The sequence below is a fragment of the Eubalaena glacialis genome, chromosome 3 (assembly GCF_028564815.1).
Source record: "Eubalaena glacialis isolate mEubGla1 chromosome 3, mEubGla1.1.hap2.+ XY, whole genome shotgun sequence".
Classification (NCBI taxonomy): domain Eukaryota; kingdom Metazoa; phylum Chordata; class Mammalia; order Artiodactyla; family Balaenidae; genus Eubalaena; species Eubalaena glacialis.
The window spans coordinates 74,743,938-74,762,531 of NC_083718.1; the positions used below are offsets into that span (position 1 = coordinate 74,743,938).

Sequence of the window (18,594 nt, forward strand, 5' to 3'; positions counted from 1 at the left end):
ATTTTATTATTCATCTTTTCAGTTTGATAAGAGAAGAACCAAAGTGCTCTCGGTTATTAATTTAATAGGAAAATTAAAAGTTTGAGTTGTGTAAGCTTTCAGGGGAGATTAACTTGCTGACTTTTTTTTTTCTAATTTATCATTCTCAGCAAACATCTATTGAAACTTTATCATGAGCCATGCACTGTGCTACAAGCTGAAGATACCAAGAATTTTTATTTTTGATCCTTTCTTTCAAGGATTTTGCACACCAGTGGAAGAAATAGACAAATAAATAAAGAGTACTTTGGTTTTTAAAAAGTGCAGTGTAAGAAGGGTTGTTGTTGGAGGACATAATAATAATGATATTAGTAATAATGATTTCAAGTGTACTATATGTTTTACATGTATTAAGGGAGCAGCGAGAAAAGTGTGCCTAATTCCCTCTGGAGAGATAAGGATGCCTGCCTGCCTGCCTGCCTGCCCTCTATTCCTCCAAGGGGGATAAAAGGCCAAGGTGGGCTGAATGGGCCAGGGAGAGAAAGAAAAGTCTGTGCCAAGATCTTGAGCCTTGAGAATTCATGCTGTCTTTGGAGAAATGCAAAGAGCGCAAGGGAGATGTGGGAGAGTGTGGGAGATGAGGTGGGGGCCATATCTTGAAAACCTTTGTGTGAGTATCATTCTCTGTGCTGCCTCTTTTCAAACGGTGTCCATAAATAGAAGGGGAGGGATTTTTAATTTCTCTGTAAGAATGTATCCACGCATGTGCATGTGCTTGGTTTCAAATACAACCTAAAAAAATTCATGTTAACATTTTCTAATATCTGGATGACCACCTTGTAAGTACTGCCACGTGACTTTAGAGGTTGCTTTTGCATTTATAACATTTGTACTGATTAGTGCTTATTTGATGGTAACCTGTCACATATTGAAGAGCATTCACTAACTCAGAGCTGCCTGTCCCTGTGTAGGAGTATCTGTGGCAGAGATTACTGGCTGTCTCCTAATACACGTTTCTCCTTCTTTCAAAGTAACAAAACCCCGAAGACTTAAATGAGTGCATAGATGTCCAGGAAAAAAAAAACACCACATTGCTCAGTTTCCCTTGAAGCTAGCTGTGGCCTTGTGAATAAGTTCAAGTCAATGAATTATAAGCAGAAGTGTCCTGTGGCAGCTTCTAGAAACCTTCCTTAAGAGCAAGGTAATTTCCTATATATGTCCATGAAGTTGAATTTGCCATTGTGTTTTTCAAATATCCCATGTCCTTACTGATTCTTAACTGATTTTCTTAATTACTGATATAGGCAAATTAACATTTTCCACTGTGATTCTGGATGTATTTTTTTATAGTTATTTCCATTTTCACCTTATATATTTCAAGTCCATGATTCGGGGAGCAATTTAAAATATTTGGATCATCTCAGTAACATTTAATTGAGAGATTTCACATGATTTCACTGTTTCCATTTGCATTTATATTTATGACCATTTTGGTGTCAAGTAGCACTCCTTTTTTAAAAAATTCAATCTGACAATTCTAAACTTTTAACTAGAGAATTTAGTCATTTGTATACATAATTACTGATGTATTTGGACTTCCATCTTATTTTGTACTTTATGATTTCTCCATCTTTCTCACTCCCTTTTCAGATTCATTATTTTTTTGCCATTTCAATTCTTATCTTCTGCTAGTTCGTAAATCCTACCCTCTTATTTAATCCTTTTAGTAGTTACCCCAGAAATGATAACATGAATCTTAATTTATGGAAGTATAATGTTAATTAATGTCTTTACCCTTCCCTTGGGCAATAAAAGAAACTTAGAACACTTACCTGTTCTATTCCTTTGAAGACTCTGTGCTTTATTACTGTGTATGAAACATTTTATTTTCCAGATCCCAGTTTTATACAGCCAGCATTCATTTAGATGTACCCACTTATTTACTACTTTCTTTGCTCTTCGACCCTTCTTGCACCTCAGTCCTACATCTAAGAACCTTTCTTTCTGCCTTAAGTACATCCTTTCGAATTTTATTTAGTGGAGAACAAACTCTACTTTTTGTTTATTTGTCTGAAAATGTCCCTATTTACCTGTGTGTAGAATTTGAGGTTGACACATTTTCTTTCAGGGTATTGAAGATATTCCACTGTTTTCTGGTTTTTATTATTTCTGCTTAAAAGTCAGCTAAAAGTGTAATTGTCACACTTTTGAATATGTTTTCCCTTCAATCTGACTGCCTCCAAAAATTTTTTTAACTTCTTATTATGGAGAATTTAAAGCATGTTCAAAGTTAGAAAGAATCATCTAATAAACCCTCTTGTGTTCATATCCCAGCTTCAACAATTATCAACATTTTGCCACTTTTATGTCATCCATTCCCACATACGCAGACTCATACACCTGTTTTAGTATTTTATTTTATTTTTCACAGGAGTATTTTAGAGCCGATACAAAAATACTATATTACATCTTTTCATCTGTAAGCACCTCGGTATGTATCTCTCTCTCTAACTGATAAGGACTTTATTAACATAAGCACTAAGCCACCAACACAAACAGTGAATTTATTTTTGGAAAGTTTTTTTTTTTTTGATATGGACCATTTTTTAAATCTTTATTGAATTTATTACAATATTGCTTCTGTTTTCTTATGTTTTTTGGTTTTTTGGCCACAAGGCACGTGGGATCTTAGCTCCCTGACCAGGAATCGAACCCGTACCCCCTACATTGGAAGGTAAAGTCTTAACCACTGGACCGCCAGGGAAGTCCCACAACCAGTGAATTTAACAACTTGGTATCTTCTAATATCTATCCTCTGTGCAAATTTCCACTTGTCCCAAAGGTGCTTTTCATAGCTGGTTTGTGGGAATCAGGATCTAGACAAGCCCACACATTGCTTTGGTTGTTACTTCTGTTAAGACTATTTTATTACAAGAGGCCCTGCCTTGATTTTCTTTTTCCCTTGCTATTGATTTATCAAAGAAACCAGATAATTCTCTAGAAAGATCCACTTTCTCAAGAATTGGCAGTCAGACCTAGCGGTTTGATTAGATTCAGGTTAAAAATATTTTAGGCAAGTATACTTCTTCAGTGTATTAATGATGAATAAAATGTTTGGTTTTCCTCCCTTCAGTGACTCTAAGATTGATCGATAGGTTCAGGTGGTGACAGCTGCAACCTCCATTATGAAATTTCCCTCAACCTTCTACCTAAGGTTTTAATAGCACTGAGGACTGTTGCCTAGATCCACAATTGCATTAGAGGTTGAAAAATGATGATTTCCCTACTTCTGTACTTCCTTCTGCCTCTATTAGCTGCAAGTCTTATAAAAGTCTTTCCCTCATCTACTCTTTAATCACCCTGAAAATATTGTTTATACAAGAAAGACAGGATAGATGCTTGATTCTTTCCCTTGGTTAATTTTTAACGTAGTGAGTTGTTGCTTAAGCCACCTCCAAAAACAGTTGGCCCATAAAGACTTTTCATAATGATTCTTGTGCCTTTTTTAAAAATTCAGCATTACTGAGATACAATTTACATCCAATAAAATTCACCCATATTGACTATACAGTTAGAAGAGTTTGGACAAATGAAACCATTCATGTAAACATAACCATGATCAAGATATAGGACATCTCCAGGACCCCAAAAAACTTTTCTCCTCTCCTTTAAAGTCAGTTCATGTTCCTCACCCCAGTCCCAATCAAGCGCTGATCTGCTTTCTATCACTTTAAATTTATCTTTTTTAGAATTTCCTATAAATGAAATCATACAGATTTAGTCTTTTGTATGGGTATCTTTCTCTTAGCATAATGCTTTTGAGATTAATCCAGGTTGTTTCACGTATCAGCAGTTTTTTATAGGGTAGAGTAGTTTTCGATCATATGAATGTACCACATTTTATTCATTGATCCACAATTTTACTGGATATTTCATCCCTGAACTGTAGATCAGTACTCAGCCAAAGGGACCCCTCTGCAGATCTTTGGAGCCCATTCCCCCCTCCCTGTCTCTTTCTATGTGTGTATTTACCTCTTATCTGGTACACTGTTCTGCAAATTCCAGCCACCTCCACCTTCTAGAACTCCATTCTCCATATGGTCAACCCAAAGAGACAGATGGGCTCTGTTTTGATTCTGCCTTCCTGCACCACAGCCTGAAAACTGCTTCCAGGTACTAATTAGGGGCAATCATAGAGCTCACCTTTTATGTTTCTTATCTCAAAGGGATCACAAACCTGCATTGCCTGTTTTTCAATGTCTGAAAAGAAATGTTTTTAAAATATATTTTGTTTAGTGTTCTAGTTTTTTGAGGCAGGAGGGCAACTCCCATAGAAGTCAATCCTTCATGATGGAAGCAGAAATCTCCTGCATCTTTTTGACAAGATAAAATTAGAGGTTTTTTTTCCAATCAACCTTCTGAAGTATAATTTATATACTTTAAAATTCACAGTTTAAGTCTATAGTTTGTTCATTTTGACAACTGTATGCAACATGTAATCACCACCTCTATCTCCCGCAGGAAGTTTCCTCAATCCTTTTTGCAATCAGGCTTCATTCACATCTCTCAATCTGGGCAACTACTTATCCGATTACTGTCAATATAGATTAATTGCATCTGTTCTAATATTTCAAATATATGGAATCACTTTTTGTTTTGTGTCTGGCTTCTTTCACCAGTATAATGTCTATAAGATTCATTCATGCCATTGCATGTGTCAATGTTTTGTTCTTTTTATTGCTGAGTAGTATTCAATTGTATGGATGAACTATAGTTTGCTTATCAATTCATTTGTTGATGATCATTTGGAGAGTATTCAGTTTGGGACTATTATGAATAAAGCTGCTATGAACATTCCTATACAAGTCTTTTTATGGGTTTCATGTTTTCTCTTCTCTTCTATCTAGAAATGGAATTAGTCATATGTAAGTATATGTTGAATTTTATTAAAAATTTCCAAACTCTTTTCCAAAATGATTGCACCATTTTATATTTCTAACAGTAATGTTGAAAGTTCCAATTGCTCCACATTATCACCAACACCAGGAGTGGTTTTGCCACTCCTTTTAATTTAATTTATGCCAGTGAGTAGAAAGGGATATCTTGTTGTGGTTTTCATTTGGGATTCCTGATGACTACATTAAGCATATATTCATTTGCTAATGGGCCATTTGTATATTCTTTTGGATTGTCTATTCTAGTTTTCTGCCCTTTTTTTGAACAGGGTTGTTTGTGCCCTTACTAAGTTGTAAATGCCATTTAGATAGTATGGATACAGGTTCTTTGTCAGATATATGTGTTGTCAATATATTCTCACAGACTTTTGCTTGGAATCCCACTTCTGGGTATTTATTCAAAAGAATTGAAATCAGGATCCCAAAATGATATTAGCACTCCCATGTTCACTGCAGCAGTATTCGCAGAGGGTAGATCTCATGTTAAATGTTCTTACCATAACAAAATTAAAATTTTAACATTCTTAAAACAGTTTCACTCATTACTGATTCCATTTTCAATCTGGATACATTTTTCTTTTTTTATTTTGTATTATTGCCCTTGCTAGACCTCTGGTGCAGTGTTGAACAGGAGTGATGAAAGCAGACATCCTTGCCTTGTCCCTCATCTTATGGGAAAGAATTCAATCTTTCACCATTAAGCATGATGTTACCTTTCAGCTTTTCGTAGATATACTTTATGAGATTGAGGAAGTTCCCTTCTAGTCCTGAGTTGCTGAGAGATTTTATCAAGAATGGATTTTGGATTTTATTATATCCTTTTCTTAAACCTATTAAGCTAATCATGTACTTTTCTTTTTCCGTCTGTTAATATGATGACTCACATTGATATATGCTCCATGTTCTTGGATTAGAAGAATCAATATTGTCAAAACGACTATACTACCCAAGGCAATCTACAGATTCAGTGCAATCCCTATCAAATTACCAATGGCATTTTTCACAGAACTAGAACGGAAATGTAAAGGTTTATTGATCTTCTCAAAGAGTCAGCTTTTGATTTCATTGATTTTCTCTATTGTTTTTCTGTCTTTAATTTCATTGTTTTATGTTCTTTTCTTTATTATTTCATTGCTTCTGCTACTTTGGGTTTAATTTTCTTTTCTTTTTCTAATCTTATAAAGTATAAACTGAGCTAATTGATCTGAGATCTTTCTTCTTTAGAATATAAGCATTTTTGTGCTGTAAATTTCCTTCTAAGTACTGCTTTAGTTCATCTCACAATTTTTCATCTGTTGTGTCATAATTCATTCATTTCAAAATATTCTAATTTTCTGTTTGATTTAATTTTTTAATCTATGGGTTATTGATTTATTAAAGTGTAATTGATTTAAAATATTGTGTTAGTTTCAGGTGTACAGCAAAGTGATTCAGTGAAATATATTTTTTCAGATTATTTTCCATTGTAGGTTATTACAAGATATTGAATATAGTTCACTGTGTTATACAGTAAATCCTTATTGCTTATCTATTTTATGTATGGGCAGGTGGGGCCAGGAAGGCTCTCAGTGTTCTCCACCCAGTTCTCTGGGAAGCCCTCCAGGGCAGGTCCCCACCGGTGGAGCAGAACCAGCCAGATTCCATACACACGGATCAGCACTGTGGCTGATCTATGGGTTATTTAGAAGTACATTATTTGATTTCCAAGTATTAGGGGTATTTTCCAAATATCTTTCTATTTCGTTTCATTGTGGTCAGAGAATACACTTTGTTATTTCAATACTTTTATTAAACTTGTTTTATGGCCCAGAATATGGTCTATCTTGATAAATGTTCCTTATGCACTGGAAGACAATGAGTATTCTGTGGTTGCCAGGTGGAATATTCTATAAATGTCAATTTGGCCAAGTTGGTTGATAGTGTTGTTTGTTTTCTTTATCCTTACTAATTTTATTTATATAAATTCTACAAATTACCGAGAAATAAGTGTTGAAATCACTGACTATGATTGTGGGTATATAGATTCTTTCACACAGTCCCATCAGTTTTGTGTCATGTATTTGGGAGCTCTGTCATTAGAAGCAAAAACATTATGGATTTTTATGCTCCCTTGATGAATATTAGTCCCTACATCACTGAGAAATGACTCTCTTGATCACTGTTAATATTCTTGGTTCTGAAGATTAATCTTTATTTATTATTATTTATTAGTATAGCCATCCTTAATTTCTTTTAATTAGTGTTAGCATGGTATATCTTTTTCTATCCTTCTATTCTTCACATATTTGTGTCTTTACACTGAAAATTTGTTTTGTTTTGGTTTGGGTTGTTGTCAGCATTGTATACTGTGGTCTTGTTCTTTTATTTGATCTGGCAATCTGTGCCTTTTAATCAGGTGTTAAAACCATTTATATTTATTGTGATTCTTAATAATGTTAAGTTTAAATCTATTGTCTTGCTATCTATTTCCTTTTTATCTAAACTCTTCCTTATTTTCTCTTTCCTCTTTTTCTGTCTTATTTTAGATTCAGTGTTTCTTATGATTTCATTTTATCATATTTGTTGACTAATTAGTTATAATTCTTTGATATATTATTTTACAGGTTGCTTTAGAGTTTAGAGTATACAGCTATGACTTATTACAGTCTACCTTCAAGTGATTATATACTGTTGCACATATAGTATAAGAACCTTATAACAGTATACTTCCATTTCTTCCCATCTGGACTTTGTACAGTTTGTAGTATTGTTGTCATTCCTAGCTGCCTTGGTCTTTCTGGACTTCTACCTCTGTCTTCTCAGGGAATCATCGCTTGGCTGTCCCTTCCTTATGATATGGCCTGGAAACTCTTTCCAGGCAGTAAGCTGGGAGAATAATAGAGCTCCCCTGGTTTGTTTCTACTCTCACAGGGAACACCATCCTATCTGCCTCATGACCAATGTTAAAAATAAACCACATTATTTCATAAATTTTGTCTGATTTTTTAATTGTTTCATATGGAAGGGTAAATCTACTCCCTGTTACTCCATCTTTGCTAGAAACTGGGACTAATGTTTATTGAATATCTACTATGTACCAAACACTTTATATTAATTCTTTCACTAAATTCTATCAGAATCACTATGATGAAGATACTATTATGTCTTTTCATAGATGAGGAGGCTAAGGGATATGACAGAATTAATGAATAAAGTCATACATCCTACTAAATGATGGAATAATTTTTTGATCTCCGATGTGTTTGACTACAAAAGGACAGTACTTCCATATAAAACAGAGAGAGAGAAAAGTATATGAATGTGAATAAATTACATCCATTCTGTAAAATTCATTTTAATCATAATCATTTTAATGAGCAGTTCAAACTTCTTTTTCCCTAGTGATGATAGCAGGGACATGATATAGGAATTAGAGCTTTATATTTCATCAAATCACTATCTTTTTAATTTTTTTTCTTGTCCCTTAATGATTTCATGGACAGATTCTACACATTTCTGGCCACTTTTGTTGTAAAAAAGTCCAGACCACTTTGACGTTCCAATCTTAAATAAAGTTTAAAACCTTTCCTCAGTGGACTCCCAGGTACTTGGAGAAGGGGAACTATATAGTTCTTATATAACTAATACTTTTGTGGTGCTGTGGCATTACTGGTCTTTCCCTGATCAGTCATGTTCCATGTGCTCCTGTTGTGCTCTGCTCTTAAGATGTGTTGTTCTCATGAGAAAGTTCACCTTCAACCAGATCCCTTCTATCACTACTTCCTCTGGCCCTGCCTGTGGTTCTATGCCTGCTCTGAGTGAAGTATTACCTTATTTGACCTAGAGTCTTCCAAGGGCAATGCCATGGTTTCTGCCCCCTTATATAACGCCTGTGCTCCTTCACATGGAGCCAGGAAACTGCTAAGTTCCTCTTTGGCACACTCAAAGGGTTAACGGGAACTAGGATGGGTTTGGCCACCATTCCTTTCCCAGGCTCACACACTAAGGCTCGTTCTTGCCCTTCAACCTTGAATTATTTCTGCAAGCCTGCCCTCCTCAGCTCTCTCTCAAGATAACATGGAGTAACCAAGATTTTCTAAGAAATCCCTCACTATGATCAGCTCTGGTGTCAACAAAGGGTTGGAGTGGGGGCTGATCTGTGGTTCTGTAGTTCATCAAGTCTCCAGCTGGGGAGTGAGGTGTAAGTCTTTCCTTGTGTAGGCACCCCATTCTCTATGATGATTTTCCTGGAACCCCATTCCAGTCATTTAAATTCTGGAGGTGAGAGAATTACCTCATGAGAAAGGATGTGAAAGATATTACCTCCCACTGAGAGAATAATGGATTTCCCTCTCCCTCTCCCCAGTAATCTCCTTATAACAGCTTATTTGCTAGGTGATGATTATGGGTAATAGGGTCTGTTTAGCTGCCTGTCAGTAACCTCTGGGGGAATTAATAGGCCCCAGTATTGGCAGTTCTTTTTAGACTGTGGCACATTAATGCCTCTTGTTTTCAGAGGAAGCCCTCAGGCAACAATAAAAATCCCACTTAATGTGTTGTTCCATAACCAATATTTCAACTGGCCTTCTACCACAGAGTCCAATATATGATCACAAAAGTCGATTTAAATTTCACTTTGCCTGTTTCCGTTGTGACAACTTTGAAAATCTTAACTAAGCACTGAAGTACACAAGACATGGATAGAAGCCTGGGGAAAGTCAGTACAGTGTGCAATAATACAAAATAAACAAATTACTCTCCTGCACAAAATGTGTACAATCTGACAAAGAAAAAAAAACAGAGTACCTTCTTTTGGAACCTGATCTGGTTTCCAAGAACTAGGACTGGGCGTTGTGAGGGGAGTGGGGAGTAGTATGGCAAAAGAGGGAAAAGAGAGTAGTGGGTGGGGAAAGAGAGGGATAGAGAGAGACTGAGAACACAGTAAGACACTTCTTGCTTTCATTCTTGGCTCCCATGGACACAGCTGAGAAGGGGCACTGTGGGCCCCTTGAGGGGAGGGCTGGAGGTTGGCAGCCTCCCTTAACTCACAGAGCTATTTAAAGCTCTGGGATTGGTGCCCACACCCAGGGAGTTAGCATTCCTGATGGGGGAGGTGGCATGAAAGAGAGCTTTCAAGTGTATTCAACATTCTCCCCCTCAGCCCTCTCCAAAAGTCCCTCTATCTCCCACCTCCCCAATACCAAGCTCCTAAAATTTACTGAAGAAAAACAAGCACATTAATCCAGGCTCAACCTGCCATAGCAAAAGAAGCAGGCAGCATTCTCAGGATTTGTAGGTAAGTGCTACTCACCATGTTCTTTAATAAAAGCTTAGTCTACGCTTTAGACTAAAAGCAAGCTGTCTTAAAATTTCTTTCCTGTGTCCTGACCTTATCCTCCCTTTTAATGCTAAGCTTTTTCCTGTGTTATTATCACCAAAGCTTTATTAATAGCAATTCATTTATATCCCGGGCACATATTGCGCTCTTAGCTCTGCATATTGTGAGGGACACAAAGAGGAGGAAAGATGTGTCCCTGCCTGTTAGTGCAACAGAGTTCAGAGGAGGAAGGTGGGCGAGGGTGGGAAGAGGAACCACTTTCCAATCCAAGTGGTTTCACCAGAGCTGCCCAGACTACTTGTTCTGTACTATTTTGTGACCAGCAGATCCCACTCTTCCCACTCTTTGAAATATTGATTGTTCAGATTTGGCATGCACCATTAAACTCCAACATCGTAAATCTGAAAGTTCCTTGAGAGCAGGAGCTGTGTCTCATTCACCACTACCTTCAGCCCTCAGCGTAGCACGTGCCACATGGTAGGACTGCAGGCTGCATGGAGCCTCACGTTCATGAATTAATGAACTGAAGGGACTCCAGAATGGCTTTGTCCTAAGCCCCCAAATCCTCTCCAGGTCCCTGAGCAGGTTTTTGGGGAAACTTTAAAGAACAGTAGAAGAGAATTACCTCACAGGGCGAATAATGCCTTATATGTGTAAAGTGTTTTTATTATTTTTGCCCCAAAAGTTATTCATGTAGTTTTCACTTGATCTTTATAGCAACCTGATTGAGGATTTTGTAGGGAGCCTATCGTCTATTTTATTGGCAAGGAGACTGAGGCTCAGAGGAATGACTTTGTCCTCAATACTTCTGTGTCACTCTGGAAAATCATGTTACTATAGGGCTGATAAATGGAATATTGCCTGCCATATCAGTAAACAAAAGATGCCACAGTCATCAGCGATTGCAGACACAGCCGATGGTGAGCTGGTGAGCCCTGAGGATACTGGTCCCAGATAAGCTGGGGTGTATATCAAAAGAATGATTTCAGTGAGCCCAGACTCTTGCATCTTCCCATACATAGAAAAACGCTAAGTTCCTTAACTTGAGATATCTAGGTTTCTTTTATTAGCAGTAATCTTTTGTTCCTACTACCTGACTTTTGTTGCAAACTTCTATATATCCTAGCTCCCCCCTCACCTCCTCAGAGCAGTTTTCTCAGGGTTATTTGAGATGATGCCTCCCAGGCTTGAAGTCCTAAAAATTCCTGCCAAATAGAACATAATTCTCAACTTTTAGGTTGTAAATAATTTTTTAGTCAGCAGGGCAAAGTTTTCTAATAGTGTGACTTCATCTGACTAGGCAGCTGTGGATTCAGAAAAACACAGGATTCAAACACTGATCTTCCAGTTAAAAGCCAGGGGTCAGGTTCCCCATTTTGCTTTATCAGGTCTGTCATGGTGCCTGGGAGAATCTTGTTCTATTGTCTCTAGACCATGAAGAGGATGGAGAGGCACATGGTCAGGGGACCACTACAGAAGCACTTTGATTTGGAGAGGAAGAACGCCAAGCAGGCTGAAGCCAGACTCAGCCAAAGACTGCAGAGACTAGAGGATATCTGCCTATACCATGTGAAGTTGCTGACCAGGGAACAGAGAGAGCTCCAAAAAGAACTGCAGAGGTTGCAGCAAGGTAAGCCTTCCAGGATGGGGAGAGGCAGAGCAGGGCAGCAAGCCATCAGCTGGCTAAGGCAAGAGTAACATCTCCTACTTCATGACGAGGGCCCTTTCAGAGATCTGGACACCAAGAAAGTGAGAACTTCTGATCTCAACTTGGATTTTAGGCTGCCCACCCATCCATGTCCCTCTCTCCCTCAATTACACAGCTTCCTGGAGCAGCCCACGTGCAAGCCTTCTTGAGCTAACACTTCTCAGGCTCCCAGTCTTTCAAATGAGCTCTCTTTGGCTTAAAGCCTTAATGTTCTACTTTCTTATATCTGGGTTGATTTGGTTTCACTTCTTTTCTATGCCTGGTCAACAAGCATTCATTGAGTAACTATTAATGTGCAAGTCATCTTATGAAAAGGAAGTAAAAAAAAAAAAAAATTTCCCTGGGATTGGCGACCAGAGAGAATTGTGTAACGATGGCTGATCTCTGATAGGGCTGAGCAAGGAGCACTTGGCTCTTTTCAACACTCACCAATATGAGAGCCAGGCCCTTCCCTTCTTCTGCAGAAAATGAATTTCTCAACTACCCTCCTTGTACTCCAAAGTGTATTCACACGAGAGCTTACAGATTTTGCTTAGATTAGAAAATTTTGCACAAGCAATTGTTGTGTATTTGTACTGTGATTTCTTTGTCTTCTTAAGCCAAAGGGCAAATATTTCTGTCATTTACCCAAAGAGACCTCTTTACTCAGAAGCTGTGAGCTCATATTCTTTGTAATAATTCCCTCCCATAAAACCTTCTGTTGCCAAAGAATAATCCTTTCCAAATGTACACATCACTTAGAAGACTATCCAATGAACATAGACTATATAGTTAAGTAGTTATAACAAGAATAATGCTACTAACTTCATACACTCGTTTCTAGTTAGTAGCTACTGATTATCACAGAAGGAAGGGCTACACAATGATATCCAGAATCTTAGACCTTCCAAAGCTGTCTACACCACCCAGTAAAAAAAGAAGGAAATAAAACTGCCTGCTCAGTGATTCCATCTTCGTCCATTAAACCACGGTGGCTAAGAATACAGACTCTGGACCCAGATTGCCAGGATTGAAATCCTGACTCTATCACTTACCAGCTGTGAGGCCTTGGGCAGCTTACTGGACCTGTCTCTGCCTCAGTTTTCTCCAAAGTAAAATGTAAATGACGTTTCCTACCTCATAAAGTCATTTGAGGATGCAGTGAGTACTTGAAACAGTACCTAAACGCAAAATAAGTGCTATGCAAGTGTTTGCTCTTATCAATCAATCAGTAAAAGATTGCTACAGGATTAAAACTCTTCTACTGTTTTGTTGAAAGTTGTCATAGTTATACAGTTTGTAGAAACTAGTTCTATTTTTTCCATAATAAAATAACCATATGTTAATATTCAGCATAGAATGGATCTATCTCAGCTCTTCAAAACTACAGTCCCTTCTTACTTAAGGCAGGTGCAGGAGCCCTGAAAATGATGTAGCATGTTCAAGAGGAAAGCCAAGTATCACAATTGAATGTAAAATCATTTAGGTCTCCACAGCTAATAGGTGGACACAAGACCCTAAAGTAATGTCCAGGCGTCTGGCCTAAGAATTATTTCTAGCCTCCAGCTTTGGGTTTTAAAGAGGAGAAACTGAGCAAATAATTGAACTTCTCTGCTTTCAACTTCCTTGTCTGTAATAAATGGTTAAACCAAACTAGAATGAGAGCTCACAGAATGGAAAAGAATCTTAGAAGCCATTTGGTTGAATCCCACTCCAGTTCTCAAAAAGGATGCTGAAGACCAGATACCTACTCTCGATGAGGTGTTCAAAAGACCAGGTCCGAGGGAGGTGGCTGTCCTTGATGACTAGAGAGTTTGTGTCAGGGACAGGTGGTATAAAAAGAGTCTGGACAAGGAGGCAGCAAACTTTGATTCAGGGGCTTGTCTCTATGTCCTTTAGAAAGTCACATCCTCTCTGAGCCTCAGACTTCTTGACAGTAAAACTAGGGAAGAAGGAAGGAAACAATATGAATTGTGTCAGTATTTATCAGGCACTGTACTAGGCAATATATTCCCATGATTCACTTAATGAAATTGTTATTGAGATTCAACTACAGGGTACATGTCAGTTGGTGGATTTTTTTTTTTTTTTATAAATTTATTTATTTTATTTTTGGCTGCGTTGGGTCTTCGTTGCTGCGAGTGGGCTTTCTCTAGTTGTGGCGAGCAGGGGCTACTCTTTGTTGCGGAACACAGGCTCTAGGTGCACAGGCTTCAGTAGTTGTGGCTCGCAGGTTCTAGAGCACAGGCTCGGTAGTTGTGGCGCACGGGCTTAGTTGCTCCGCGGCATGTGGGATCTTCCCGGACCAGGGCTCGAACCCGTGTCCCCTGCATTGGCAGGCGGATTCTTAACCACTGTGTCACCAGGTGGATTGTTTAAAATGCATATTCCCAGTCTTCATCTGTAGAGATTTGGATCAGTAGGTTAGGAATTAGGCTTAAAATCCACATTTTTAACTGAGCTGACACTAAGGCAGATTATTCTGGGACAGGTGTTTTGTGGACCAGACTTTACAAAACCCTTTTACAGCATCTCAGATAGACACAGGAATGCAAATATGAAAAAACATGGTCTGTGCCCTTGAGATGCTCACATTTAAATTGGAAGGTAGCCATGCTTGCAAGAAATTATCGCAGAAAATACTAATTGCTAAATTAGAGTTGTTTACAAAGTAGAACAAGAGCATGGAAAGTTTCCTATGTCTATCAAAGGGGCTCACATGAGATGTCCCAAAAGAGCCAGTGTATGAGCAGAATCTTAGAAGAGGAAGAAGAGGAAGAGAATGAAGATGGGTGGGGTAGGGGGGTGCACAGTTTGTCACGAGGACACGTGGCAAGGCCACTCCTGGCAGTAGGAACAGTACGTACAAAGACGCATGCATGAGAATGATTTGCTACAGGTTGCTCAACCTGCAGGGGTGTAAGGGGTGATGAGAAGGTGAAATGTTTACAGACAAAGCAGTGTAGGCTGTGTCTCCAATCATGAATAGCTTCATAGGTCTTGCAAAAGAGTTTAAATCTCACCCTACAGGGTGTGGGAGTAGGGAGATTACATGTCCACGTGTGAGAAGGATTACTAAGCTGTAATGTTTAAGGTAGACCAGATAGGAGAATTCCAGAGTGCAGACCAGGGTTTAAAGGCCTAAACTAGGGCATTGGCCAGGTGAAAAAAAAATGAGTATCTTAAGATATTTAGAAAGTGAAATTACATCTTTTTTTTTAACATCTTTATTGGAGTATAATTGCTTTACAATGGTGTGTTAGTTTCTGTTTATAACAAAGTGAATCAGCTGTACATATACATATATCCCCGTATCTCCTCCCTCTTGCATCTCCCTCCCACCCTCCCTATCCCACCCCTCTAGGTGGACACAAAGCACGGAGCTGATCTCCCTGTGCTATGCGGCTGCTTCCCACGAAATTGCATCTTAAGTGGACCAGCATTTCGAGATATTTAAATGGGGAATTGTCAGAGCTTTATGATTAATTATATGTCCAAGGTAAAGAAAACCAGAGTCAAGAGTATACTTTGTGCCAGGCACAAAGTAGGCACTCAAACATCCTTGTTAAATTGGATAACTAGATGGACACACACACACACACACACACACACACACACACTCAAGAAGACAACAGAAGAAGAGTGTCCCCAAAAGGACTATCTCTTGCCTTGACTACCTCACCAAGAAGTTATTTGATGAAAGAATATTAGGAGTTTAATGTAAATTCTAGGCCCTTTATCTGGTCATAAGTCCTCTGCCTGGTGCCTACTAACCTGTGTAGATTTAGGGAACTCACTCCCATTAGAGCAAACTAGTGCAAGACTTTCAACTCTAAGTGACCAACTCATGAGATGTCTTAAAAACAAACCGGGTCCTCTACAGCAGCTATGACTACAAGATGCTGAAACATTAACTCAAAGAGTGAAAAACCCACTTACTCATGGCCAGCAGTTGCAGCTCTTGGCTCAGGTGGGTAGGAGGTCACATAATTGAGGTGAATGAAACAATAGGGCACCAGCTCTGTGTATCACTCACACCCAGTCATTTTGTTTTGAAAACACCATGTTTGCCAAATAAAACATTCAGACAAAACCTCCATGGGCCAAGTCAGTTTAAACCTCTGACCTTGGTGTTTCTAAATCCTCTTTCACATATTTGAGGTAAACCTTGGGGAACTGTTTTAGGTTTTTCTGTTTCCATTCATCATGCCAGATCAGCCTACTGTGTAATGTGATCCAATGGTATTCATATACTCTTTCTCTGCCCAGAGAACTAGTTTCAATCATTCTTTTCCTTCTTCTCTTACTGTATTAGTTTTTTAGGGCTACCCTAACAAAGCACTACAAACTGGGTGGCTTAAGCAACAGAAGTGTATTCTCACAACAGAAGTGTAGTCTCACAGTTCTGGAGGCTTGAAGTCCAAAATCAAAGTCGGTTCCTTCTGAAGGCTGGGAAAGAAGGATCTGTTCCAGGATACCCTTTTTGGCTTGTAGATGGCCATATTCTTCCTGTGTCTCTTCCCAACACCTTCCTTCTATCTGAGTCTCTGTGTCCAAATTTCTCTTTGTTATAAGGACACCAGTCATATTGGACTAGGGCTCACCCTAATGACCTCATCTTAACTTGATTATCTCTATAAAGGCCCTGTCTCCAAATAAGGTCACATTCTGAAGTACTGGGGATTAGGACGTCTACATATGACATTTGGGGAGGATACAATTCAACCCATAACACCTATTAATTAACTCAAAACAGATATCATCAAGAAAAAGTTCTCCTCTTACTTTGAGAATGGAAGTCAGAAGAGACCAGAAGATGTTCTTATGTTCTCAACACAGGGAGGACAGAAGCACAGGGTTCTACAGGCTAATAAGTTTAGGTAAGAAAATGCTTACTAAACTCATGGATATGGCTTCTTCCCAACTGACCTCTTTAAATCGTCCTCTCCCTGAGAAAGTGCTGCCTTTTCCTTCTTAAGGAAAGAGCCATTTCTCCACATTGTTACCACCCATTCTCGCCCTTCACCCTCTTCTCACCCACTTTATTACCTCACCTAATACCACACTGAAAGGGGCCATGGTCTAATAACTTGAAAATGCTAAATATGAGCCTCTTCATCGGTTTTCAGAGATCTTTCTTCTTTTCACCTCCTTTCCCAGAGCACTGACAAGCAATACGATCCAAGAAATATACAAAACCAAGTCCCAGATGCTTCCTTTCCATCACATTCATCCCAAGGACCCCATGAAAAGCAAAAAGCAGTCGCTATCTCAAAATAACAGAACTTCTCACTTCATAGAAGAGAAGCCGCAAGCCCAAGAGAAATATTCTATAAACCCACTGAAGGGCAAAGACTCCAACAAGGGCATCTCTCTTCTATGTCAAGATCAAGAGGTCTCCACTCACACCCTAGACCAAGGCCCCAGTTCCAGCCCAGTTGGTGGTAGCAGAATGGCACACGGCGATGAGACCAGATCAAATGATGCCAACATAAGACCAGACCACGCCACTGGGAAACAAATTCCCCCGAATCCCATGGAATGTGGAGGGAACTTCAAAGGCGAGCCCAAAACATCAACCTACTTAGAGTTGTTTGCAAAGGCCAGAAACGCTCACTACCTCCGGCACCGGGTCCCCCCTGAGTCTGAGAGATTGCTTAGCATTGGGGAGATCTTTGGGCACAAGGAATCCTCACAGTCCAGAGCAGAAAAGGGGTGTGAATACAGGGTGACCATCTAAGTTACTTCCTCTCTAACCATCTAACATATCCTCACAATAACATATGCCATAATCACTAAATAGAAGTGTTTCTCAAGCAACTGTAGTAAGCAATACAAATATATATATGCAATACATATATATGTGTATATATATATACTTTTTTCTTAAAACCTAGTTTTTTGTCTTTTTATGGGAATATAATCTTTCACTGAATGAGCAATGTTAGCATGAAAAATGAAGGGAGAGATGAATCTTCCGAAACCATTTTAAGCAATGTACACATGTTGCTAATATCACCAAAATTATGAATCTACATTATGTCTAGAGTTTTCCTGAAAGGTAAAATATTAAGGATCCTGCTTACCTTTGCCACCCTTTTCTTATAGGAGATTCTTATGGTGCCACCTGCTGGCAAAATGGCATGGTTCTTCTGTTTGTTTTAGTTTCACATATAAAGGTAAGAATAGAAACTCAATTGAAAATATGTACATAATATGGTCTATAAATAAAAACTCCTCTCCCACCGCAGCTTTGTGCTCTTTTTTGAAGCCCTTTCCTTTCTTCTTTTATTTCCAGATAGCTTCATTTTGGTTTTCTCATTACCACTTTCTTTTTTTTTAACATCTTTATTGGAGTATAATTGCTTTACAATGGTGTGTTCGTTTCTGCTTTATAACAAAGTAAAACAGCTATACATATACATATATCCCCATATCTCCTCCCTCTTGCATCTCCCTCCCACCCTCCCTCATTCCCACTTTCACACTGCTCTTATCAAACTTTTTGGATCCTAAAAAAAGAATAATGAACAGTTTATAAGAAATGTGTCCCCTCTAACATTTTCTTCCAAGAAGCAAAGCAGTGGGGGAAAGCAAGCCAGGGGCAACAAAATTGATGGATGAATACCTAATTTATTTACACCAGCCATAACTGT

General features: G+C 38.5%; 1 protein-coding gene across 1 annotated transcript; it reads left to right on the plus strand.

Moving 5' to 3' along the window:
- Positions 1-10,024: 10,024 nt before the first annotated feature.
- CCDC190 (coiled-coil domain containing 190) lies at positions 10,025-17,880 on the plus strand. Its single transcript, XM_061185792.1, has 4 exons — positions 10,025-10,209; positions 11,683-11,881; positions 16,695-16,818; positions 17,099-17,880. Exons 2-4 carry the CDS (start codon positions 11,686-11,688, stop codon positions 17,676-17,678), a joined length of 900 nt encoding a protein of 299 aa, XP_061041775.1. The 5' UTR covers positions 10,025-10,209; positions 11,683-11,685; the 3' UTR covers positions 17,679-17,880.
- The last annotated feature ends 714 nt before the right edge of the window (positions 17,881-18,594 follow it).